Consider the following 11,109-nt stretch of genomic DNA (forward strand, 5'->3'; position numbering starts at 1 on the left):
GACAGATGTTCAAAGATATGAAGACAGCTATCAAGTTCCCACTGGCTTTTCTCTTCTGGATAAAAGTTCCCTAGTTCCTTCAATATGCCTTTAAATACAACATACGGCTTTGGAACTTCACTCTTCTGGAGTCTTTCCAGCTTTTGTGATCTCCAGAACTACTTATAGATGAGGTCTGATGTGGCCTGATCAAGGCAAGATTACAGTGGGGCTACTATCTCCCTTGTTCCAGAAAGTAGACCTTTCCATGAAGTATATTATTAACCTTTTTTTGGCTGCCACATATTGAGTGTGTGATGCAGTAAATTCAAACTTAAATATATATATTTTAAGGAGTATAGCATTCATCCATTTAAACTATCATGGAAATCTTTGTGTTTCTTTTCCAAGACTTGCTCATTTGATAGCTTATTCTTCTAAACAACAAGAAAAAAACACAGAATTTTAAACTTGAAAAGAAACTCAGAAATCCATCTGGTCCAAACAGCACCAAAACAGAGATTTTCACTATATTTTTGACTAGTGACTAGTCCTTCTTGAATATGAACCCATTCCCTCCTGATTTTCAGCCTAAATCTTTCTCTTAGCAATATGAACCCATTTTCCCAAGTCATATTTTCCAGTGCCAAGAAAAAAAATCTATCTAATCCCTCTTCTGGCCTTAAATACTTGAAGACAACTATTATATTTTCTCTAAGTTTTCTCTTTTTCAGGGTAAGATTTTTTCTATTTCTACTTTCCTCTCATGTTCTATCACTTCAAGACAATTTTCTAGGATTATTTCCTGCATTATTATGTCAAGATTTTCTTTTTGATCCCAACTTTCAGGCAGTCTAATTATTCCTATATTTTCTCTTTTTGCTCTGTTCTCTAAATTTGTTGTTGTTCTTATGAATTTTTTCACATTCTATTTTCTCATTTTTTATAATGTTTTGTTCTTTCTTGGTCTCTCGTAGCTTCACTGGCTCCCCCTTGTCCAATTCTAATTTTCAAAGAGTTATTTTCATCTTTGTGACTCTGTATCTCCTTTTCTAATTGGTTAACTTTTTTTTTATAATCTTTTTGTTTTTCTTGGATAGTTTTAATTTTTTCTTCAGTTTTTCTGCAATGTCTCTCATTTGATTTTTGAATTATTTTTTGAGTTCTATAAATTTTTTCTAGGCAAGGAACCATTTCATGTTATTCTTTGGGGTAGAAGCTTTTTTTTTTTTTAAACTAAAGTGTCCTCCTCTAAAGATGAATCCTGGTTTTCCCTCTTCCCCATAATATGTTTCAATGGCGGGGCTCTTTCTTCTTTGCCATTTCATTTTTTAAAAATAAGATCATCATATACACGGCAACAATAAGACTATACGACGATCAATTCTGATGGACATGGCTCTCTTCAACAATGAGATGATTCTAACCAGTTCCAATGGTTCAGTAATGAAAAGAGCCATCTACACCTAAAGAGAGAACTATGAAAAATGAATGTGGACCACGACATAACATTTTCACCCTTTCTGTTATTGTTTGCTTAAATTTTTTGTTTTCTTTCTCAGGTTTTTTTCTTTCTTTCTAGATCCAATTTTTCTTGTGTAGCAAGATAACTGTATAAATATATATACATATATTGGATTTAACATTAACATTTAACATATATTTTAACATATTTAACATGTATTGGACTATCTGACATCTAGGGGAAGGGGTCGGGGAAAGGAGGGGAAATTTTGGAACAGATGTTTTGCAAGAGTCAGTGCTGAAAAATTACCTATCCAGGATGTTTTGTAAATAAAAAGCTATAAAGATAAATAAGATCATCATGACTTGGAAAAGGTATTTTGATTATATCTTACTCAAAAGGAAAAGGATAGATGAAAGTTGTATGGGTTGGAATGGGAAAGGAGGAAGGGTAGCTGTATGTATCAAATAATCAATCAGTCAAGTATTTATTAAGCACTTACTATAGGCAAGTACTGAAGACATAATAAATTATCTCAAGACGTTACAGAAATATAAAGAAACTCAGAAATGAGAAGGGGGGAAGCATATTGAAGTGTATGTAGGTGAAGATAATTGGATGTAGAAATAAACAAATTTATCATCAGAGTATACTATAAATTACCTAGAGAAAAAGAGGAAATGGATGAAAATTTTGGGAATAATACAAGTAACATAGAGGCATGATATATTAATAATGGGGGATTTCAGTGATGGAGAATTTCTATTATGCAACCACCTGTGGGTCTCTGTCTCTGTCTCTCTCTCTCTTCCCTTCCCTCTCTCCTTTCCCTTTCCCCTCACTACCGAAAACATAAATAGTTAATCACTTCTTGATTGAACAGATTGATAATTTCTTTCTTCAAAAGATAGAAGAAACTATACAGAAAAAATAAATCTATCCTGGATCTGATTTCTATTAATAATAAGTAATTGGCCACTGTGGTGAAAATGTTGGAAACCTGGATGGAAGTTCTCATCACAGAATCTGTGATAGATGAGAAAAATGCTAGGTATGCTGACACATGTCCTAGATTTAAAGAAAGGAAATTTCAAAGAATCAGAGAAAGAATAAAATAGGACTCTAACACCTAATATTCATTATGAAAGTTATCCCAAGAAGAAAGGGATAATCAAAAATGAAATCGGAAAAATTATTAAAGCTAGAAAGGGCATTAGAAACTACTGAATCCAACCCCTTCGTTTTACAGATGAGAAAACTGAGATACAGAAAGGTTATGCAAATTGCCTAGGGTCTGATATAGACTTTGAACACAAGTCCTCCTGACTACAAGTCTAATGCTCAAAGTAAGCTAAAGACAGGGAACTTAAGGTAAAAAGAAGGGGGTTTAAAACTTTTTGATATTAAAGGGGAAGCCCAAAGGTGAGCTAAGATAGGACAATAATGGGAAGAAAGTCTGCAACAAGAAGGATCACCCAACTTTAATTTTGCTTCTGTTTTCTTTGTCAAGTAGAAGGCCTCTTTGAACTGAAAGGAACAAAACAAAAATGATCAACAGAAATTTGTTTTTAAAGGTAAGTAAGGAAATAATTTTTATAAACCCAAGTCACCAAATCCAGAGCCACATCCTAGAAAGAACTGCAAAATATAATAACTATGCTACTTATGGCCAGGGATCTTTGAAAAATCATGGAGAACAGGAATGGTATCAGAAAATTGGAGAAAGGCAAATGGCCAACTGGAAGAGCATGGAGTCTGTAAACCCTAGGTCAGTAAGCTTGACTTCTAGTTCTTAAAAATAAAAATTAAATTAAAAAAAAAACTTCTAGAATGCATTATTAAATGGATAGTAAATGAAGATCCAGAGAAGGAAGCTATGATCACAATGGGCCAGCTTGACTTCATCAAAAATAGGTCATTCAAGATCAAAGGGCCTTAACATGAGTCTATAGAAAAATTTCTCAAGATCTAAGAATTTGGATAAGAAAAAATTTTATCTTTCACTAAATAAAATCTGAAATTTAGCATGTCCCTCAATTATTTAAAGACATTTTGAGAAGGGACTATCAAAGGGGCTCATAAAAAAAAAGTTAAGAATCTCTTAACTAAGCTTAACTCATTTTCTTTTATGTTAGGGTCACTAGAACATAAAAATGCTGTATTGTTTTTTATTTTATTAAAAATTTTATACAGTCATTCTATTTTTGTGGAAAAGACAGAGTGATGTTAGATGTATTCAGAATAGATTGAATAGTCTGACCCAAAAGAATAATTATTAATGTTTCAATGTCAATTCAGAAGAAGGTCTGTATTAGAATATCCTAAAGATCTGCACTAAGCCCTGGATTGTCAAACATTTTAATCAATGACATGAATAAATATATTGAAGGAATGACTATCAAATTTGCAAACAACAACACTAGGAGGAATAGTTAGCATACTGGGTGACAGGATTCATAAAGATCTTGAATGGATAAAGCATATGTTAATAAGATGAATTTAATAGGAGTGGATATAAATATCTTAAATATAGGTTCAAGAAATCAAGATAGGGGATACATGAGTAGAGATAATTTGTCTGAAAAAGGTCTGGACTATGTGATATGACTGATTAATAATAAGGTAATGTGATTTTAGGTTGCATTGAGATCTAATACCCAAGATTAGAAAGGTGACATACCCACCATACTCTCCGATATTCAGACCATATCTGGAGTAATAAGTTCAGTCCTGGGCACCACATTTTAGGAAGGACATAAGTTAGAAAGTATTCAAAAAGGAAAATCTAGATGACAAAGGATGGATTGATGGAACTAGGGATTTTTAGTATGGGGAAGAGAAGACTTGAAGAGAATCTGATAGTAGACTTCAAGAATTTGCAGGATTATCAACCATTTGTTGAATGTATGAAGAAAAAAACATTAGGCTTGGAAAAAAAAACACATTCAAACAATTAGAACTTCCAAAATTATAATGGGCTGGCTCAAGAGGCAGTAAATTTTCTCTTCATTTGAGGTTTTCAAGCAGGCAGGATTTCTTATTGTACTGCAAAATGCTTTGTTCAATAATGAGGTGAAATAGATGATCTCTGAGGTTCCCTCCAAGTCTGATTCTATGAAAACTTGAACTGGAAGTCAAAGGAACTGAACACAAGAGTATACTTTGTTCAGTCACTTACTTATCACTTAGGGTCTTGGACAGGTCATTTGCTTCCCTGTACCTCATTCATCTTAGAAACAAAGTACAATAATTTATTCCCTAGCTCATTGGAATATTGTGAAGATTAATTTGATGTAATAAATAAAGAGCCTAGAGCTTCTTGCAGAAAAGCAAGATAACTAAAATATATTATCATTTGAGTTCCATGAAATATTCCTTTAGGAGGGGAAATTAGTCATCTCCCTAGAAGAACATAATACTGTTGTATTTTGTGAGGGTGAAAACCAGTTGGAGATTAATTATTTTAATAAGAAGGTTAATAAATTTTAATCTCATTTAATGGTACTTTTAATCATTTTTCTGTCAAAACCTGCAGCTTTACTGTAGTAATCACTTAGATAAAAGACTACTTTTTTTTTCCCACTGTGTCTACCACAAACCATTTTGTAAACATACATTTTGAAGAAAAGCTTAAATCATCTTGCTCTAGTTAAAATTGTGACATTTTATGATAAATAGTGTTTTTAAGTGACCTCATGATTTCTAATTGTCTACCTTTTCCTCATTGAGGTGAACTTGGTAAAAATCATCTCAATTAAGGCTTTGGTTGAGTGGTAAGGATAAAAGGCTGAAAGAAAATGAGGAAGCAAGGAAGGCAAGAAGGAAGACAGGAAGGAAGAAAGAAATTAAGGCAGGCAGAAAAGAAGGCAAGAAAACAGGAAAGAAGGAAACATTTTAAAGTATCTATTTACAAAGTTGGGCATCTGGATCCTCACAACAATTCTGGGAAGTAGGTGTTATCCGTTTTACAACAGAGGAAAGCTGAGGCATGTAAAAATTAAGTAACTTGAAGGTCACACAGCTAGTAAATTTCTGAGGCCACATTTGAATTCGGCTCTTACTGATTCCAGATCCAATGTTTTATCTACTGTACCACCTAAGCTGCCAATAAAAGGAAAGCTAATACCATTTATTTTATCATTAAACACTGGATCAGACAAGCTTCTCTGTCACTTCAGAATTGAAATTGTCATTCTAAATCTTATGGCCAATAAATCCATCCATCCACACACACACACCCACTCTTAAACATATAAAGTACTTCAGTTTTTTAAATTCACTAAAGCTCCTTTCCTCTGAGATGCCTACAGAAAAGCAATTCTCAAGTTTTGGGTTGTTTTTTTTTTAATCCCAGGACCTCTGTATATTCTTAAAAATTATTGAGGCCACACCTAAAGAGTTTCCATTTATACTGATTATATCCATCAATACTTAATATATTAGAAATTTAAATATCTTTCTAGTGTTATGAAAATAGTTTTGCTTACTAAGACACCCACCCAAAGGACCCTGAGAACCTCCAATTTTGAAAGTTACTATCACAGAAATTGGTATTTCTTACAGTTCCCCCTGCTCCTGCCCTGCCTGCTCCCTAACCTCTATCTAATTAGCCTGTCTACCAGTTAGGTAAACACAATTCCAAGAAAACATTTAAGACATTCAAATCCATTAGGACTGCTTGCTCTCTCTTCTCTAAAATCATCTTTCAATTGTTGACTACATCCTTTATTTGAGACTTTTTTTTTTCTGCTTTTTCAGTTAGCTACTTCTTTGTTTGTCCTATAACATAACAGATTATAAACTACTGGAAACCAATGATCTTACAACTGAATGTATACTCCACATCATCTAGTATTTATTAGGAATCAAAAATTATTAGCTGATTGATTTCATCAGAGAAATGAAAAAAATTAAGTAGCAAGGTGACTCTCATCAAATCAGATCCCTAGGGCACACCACTGGAGACCTGAGATAACATTGAACCATTACAGACTGTCCTGAATCCACCTGACTAGACTGTCTAGTCAATTTCTATCTTTTCCATATAAATAACAGATAGGAATAACTTAAAGATCAGCAAACTCAGCTACAAAGTGTAAAGAAAAAGCAAGGAGAAGCCTAGTGGATTTGGAATTGAAATCAGAAGACCTGGGCTTGAATCTCAGCTCTACTATTTCTGTGAACAAATCATCACACTTTATTATTCTCAATTTCTTCATCTCTTCAATGAGCAGAGTAAAGTATATGATCTCCAACATCTAGCAATGTGCTAGAGCTAGCTCCCACCAGCTTCAAAGAAGAGCCTATTGGCTAAATTTTCAGTAAGATCATTGATACCCTAGGAATGAGCAAACACTACACAAGAGGGCTTGATTTATTGTTCTTTTGATTTTCTAGGTGTAAGAGAGTAATTGAAAAATGTTAAAAATGCAGATGAAACTTTTAAACGTGTCCATACTGTTTTTAAGAGAGCCAGTTGTGAAATATTTATCATCATATCATTGTCAACATCCCTTCTAGTTATAAAACCTAAGATCTTCAAATCTCTGGTCTAAGGTGCCACAATAACTGGTTAGTGTCAGTCATTGTTGGAGCAGAGATCTATTGAATCCCTGTTCTTTGTCCTAGACCTGCAGAAATTCTACTTTTGACAACCAGGAATGGGATAAGAAAGCTAAAAGGATACATTCCAAAGCTTGTGAAGGAGAAGATATACTAAAGCCTTAGTATCTCTCTCAGCTCTAAATGATGAGGATGGGATTTAAATACTGCCTTTGTTTACTGCCATTCTCAGTGGCTTGACAGGCACAAACCACTGATAATATTTTAATTTCCGTAGCAAACTCACTGCTAAATCAGACAAGGCATTTGTGCTATATTAAAGGAGGCATAAAGCAGTCCTCCAACATTCCAAGTCCAATCAACAAACGAATTAGTACCCCACCTCAAAAATTCCAGCAATGTTAGACTCTGCAATAAAGGTAAAAAAAAAAAAAAAAAAAATCAGTTGATTTCCTCAACTGAGAAAGCCATGACATGACTGAGGAAAAACATTTGAACCCAGAAGATTTACTCTCCTAACTGTGAACATGGATTAATTAATTATTCACCACCTCTTCATCAGTCTGTCATTCAGGGAGCCAAGAAGAATTTAAGAAGCACTGTTCTAGATATTGTGCTATTGTTTTGAAAGCCTCTTGCTCTCTAGCAACTCCCAATCTAATGAGGGAAATGACATGCAAACAAACCACACAATGTACATGCCAGCTATATGTAATATAAGAAGCAGGTAAGCTCAGGAATCTGGGTAAGGGAGGGAAGAGCAGACCAGGAAAGGCCTTTTGCAGTATGTACGATTTGAGCTGAGTCTGGAAGGGAGCCAGGAAAGTCAGGAGTTCCCTTGACAGTAAAATAAAGATCAAAACATTAGGACTACCTATCTTACAATATTGTTCTGAAGATGAAGAAAGAGTAGATACAAAGGCTTTAATAAAGCCTTGTATGTCAACCATTATCATGAACAAAAACCTTGCCCTTACTGGGAAATAGTTCTGCTTTATTTCTCTGTCAAATCATCAAAGCTATTTCCCCAAATCTGGAGTGTTTCACAAGTACCTTCTAACAGGTTTCAGAGTTTTGTTTATTGTGTGAACCAGACATTTTCACTAAAAGCACTTTTTCAAATACTGTTAATTCAGTTGATTTTTTATGTTAAATATTTTTAACAAATCTAGGGAAAGCTTGTATCCCAACTGATTGGCTTTATAATAGAAGGTATATTTATATAAACATTTTATACACATATGTACTTTACATTATAACAATCTATTTTATAAGGTCATTATTTAGAAAGCATAAGATAAAGTCAGTTATTAGCAGTATTACTAGTAATAAAATACATAATTGGAGCAGTAGTGATTACTATTATTATTAATAATAATAAATTGCCAGTTTCTGACACCTCCCCCACTCCCTAGTCCTTTTCTTCTGTAAGGATAAGTCCTGGGCAATAAGCCAATGAAAAAACTAGTCATCTAGTCAGTTTCCTAAACTACCAATCCTTTCTTTTAAAGAAAAAGGATGGCAATATTCTCTTTCTTTTAGACAAATCTCCTGATGAAACCACCTTCTTTCTACTATCAGACACAGCTTTCTCTACCCAGTATTATGCCAGTTTAAATTCTATTGCTGCTTAATTAATCGTGCATGTTAACATTTAATTAAAAATTCATCAACCTTCTATTATTTCACATTTACTGAACACTTAGAGAATGCCATAAATGGTATACAGCTGAGTCCATGTAGTCCCTATCTAGAGAGCTGACAATCTGAACAAAACAGGTTCTTGTGGGCCAAACAGCAACAGTGAGATACTGAATCTTTTTTCTAAACAGCATCAGTTTGCCACGATTAAAAACTCAATTTGCTGCATTTCTAAAGGCTCAAACCAACCGAATCTGAAGCACACTCACACTTCTCTCTTCTGGCATCAGCTCAGAGAAAGGAGGAAAAAAAAAAAAATCAAGGATCAGAACACTACCCTAATTCCTAACATGGAAACACCTATCTCTATTATTCTACAAAATGAAAGTATTTCGAACTTTTTACCAATCTGTGACAGCAATGTTCGCAAACGGTTTTTCCCCCCAACTCTCACACTAGCATTTCATAATAAAACACCCTTTGAATGGAAAAGAGGGGGGAGGGGGGAAATGTTGCAGAACATGGCTAGAGAACCCTACTTTCGGAAGGGTCTCTAATTTCCAAAGACCTTACTCGGGAAGTTCCCCCGCCTATTCCCCCACCCCCACCCCGATCTTAACTGGCCGGTAGGTGAAAGTCTTCTCTCCTCCTGGCCCTAGGAACTAAAAACGCACAAACGTCTTGGGGGGCTCTGACGCTAACGCCCTCAGAGAGCCAAAGGAGCTCGCGGCCGAGCTGAATGCCCCCGTTCCGGCGGACTCCGGCCAGTCCGCAGAACTGTGGCGGCAAGGGTTAAGAAGGGAGGGGAATCCGGGCCGTGGCGCGTGCAGTTAACACCAGGGAGGGAAGAGGTCCCTCCCGCTGCGGGGTGAATCATCCTCTCACCCAAGTATCTGCCTTCCTCTTATGGGTGGGTGTAGAGGAGGGAAAAGGGAGGAAGGAAGGCGCAAAGAGGAGGACGGGGCGGGGATCACAAACCGGTTTCCCTTTTTAAAGTTTCTTGCAGTTCCACATTGACACCGGCGCTTCTGGTGGGACTGAGTCCTCCCCCAGCAACTCCAATCCCAAGGTCACGTTCTTTGGAGGTAGCAAGGACTAGGGGAAGAAGCCACGGGGTTAAGGGGGTTCCCGAGGAGGCAGACGGGACGGAGCGGCTGGGGGTTGGAGGAGGGCAGTGGCGGCAGGAACGGCGGCAGGCTAGTCCGGAGGACTCGAGCCCTAGCAGCAGCAACGGCCCGAAGGAGGGCCCTCCCGGGGCAGCCTGGGAGGGAGAGAAAGGGTGGGACGGGACGGGACGGGACGGGACGGTCGGCAGATCCGGGAGCCGGGAGCGCTGGCCCCAGAAGCGCGGAGCTCGGTGCCTCGCGCGCGCCCTCCCAGAGCTCCGGGGCCGGGCAGGAAGCTAGGCGCGGGACCCCGCCTCCTCTCTTCACTCTCTCCTGGCCCCTGCCCCGAACCGCTCTCTACTTACCCAGGGAGCAGGTAAGAAGCGCAATCACGGCCGGGACACCGAAGCAGCGGCCAGAAAGCGGCCGCATCCCCGCGCCTGGAGCTGTGCTCTCCTCCAGCCCGCGGAGTCTGAATCTGCGGGCAGAGGCACTTGGGAGCGGAGCCCGAGCTTTGGGGCAGTGGCCGTGGCCGTGGCTGCTCCTCCAGCTACTGCTGCTGTTTTTGCTGCTGGGACTCTGTTACTGCTGCTGCTGCTGCTGCTGCTGAGGCTGCTGAGGCGGCCGTTGCTGCTGCTAGGGCTGCCGTCTCCGCCCGCTCGCCGCCTCCTCCCGGCCGAGCTTGGGCGCTCCCTCTAGCGGCAAGCAGAGGGATGGCATCCCCCGCGTTCCCCCAACTCCTGGCCCGAGGCTCGAGGCTGCGGCGCCGGCGGCGGGACGGCCCGGAATGAGGCGGAAAGGCAGGCTGGGGACCCGACTGCTCTCTTCCCCTAGATGTTTAACCCCTTCTTGTCCCGGCCTTCCCTTCCTCAGCCAGGCCCAAGTCTCCAGGCCTGCCAGGTTTCTACTTTTGTCCTCACGTGTGCGCAGCTCTCTCCCTTCACTCTTTGCCCGGGCGCGCGCTCTCCGGTGCTAACCGAACAGCTCCATTCCTTACCCCGGATGTGCCACTGGGGGAGAAGTGGAAAGAGTGGAGTAGAGTGGAGAAAAAGGAAAGGGAAACAGGGAAAGTGGGAGGAAAAATAATCCTCTCTCTTCTGCTATAAATCAGTAACAACTCTTAATTATGTTGGCTGGAGTGTTCTACTTTAAAGTAAATCAGTTAGATTAATTTATTTAATATCCCCTACTTATGTGTCTAATAGTTGGGGGCTTATAGTTCTGCTTCTTTAATAGAAGAATCTTAAACTTTTTTTAAAAATCAAATCTTAAAATATTTTAATTAGTATTTTTAGTTCTGATGTAATTTTTAAATACATACTCTAATAAGGACAAATTTGCCATTTTTAATAAGCA

The 11,109-nt window shown here is 38.3% G+C and overlaps 1 protein-coding gene across 3 annotated transcripts in view; it reads right to left on the reverse strand.

The window, feature by feature from the left end:
* Positions 1 to 10,761, reverse strand: part of B3GLCT (beta 3-glucosyltransferase) — a 128,426-nt gene extending 117,665 nt beyond the window's left edge. The window contains exon 1 of one of the 3 annotated variants that reach the window (XM_031960738.1): positions 10,119 to 10,760. In XM_031960738.1, the coding sequence (XP_031816598.1) occupies positions 10,119 to 10,185 (67 nt within the window). In that variant the 5' untranslated portion in view covers positions 10,186 to 10,760. Of the gene's footprint in view, positions 1 to 10,118 lie in introns of all 3 variants that reach the window. The other 2 variants (XM_031960736.1, XM_031960737.1) reach the window with 2 other exon arrangements.
* Positions 10,762 to 11,109: the final 348 nt, after the last annotated feature.

This window comes from Sarcophilus harrisii, chromosome 3 (assembly GCF_902635505.1).
Source record: "Sarcophilus harrisii chromosome 3, mSarHar1.11, whole genome shotgun sequence".
Lineage (NCBI taxonomy): Eukaryota > Metazoa > Chordata > Mammalia > Dasyuromorphia > Dasyuridae > Sarcophilus > Sarcophilus harrisii.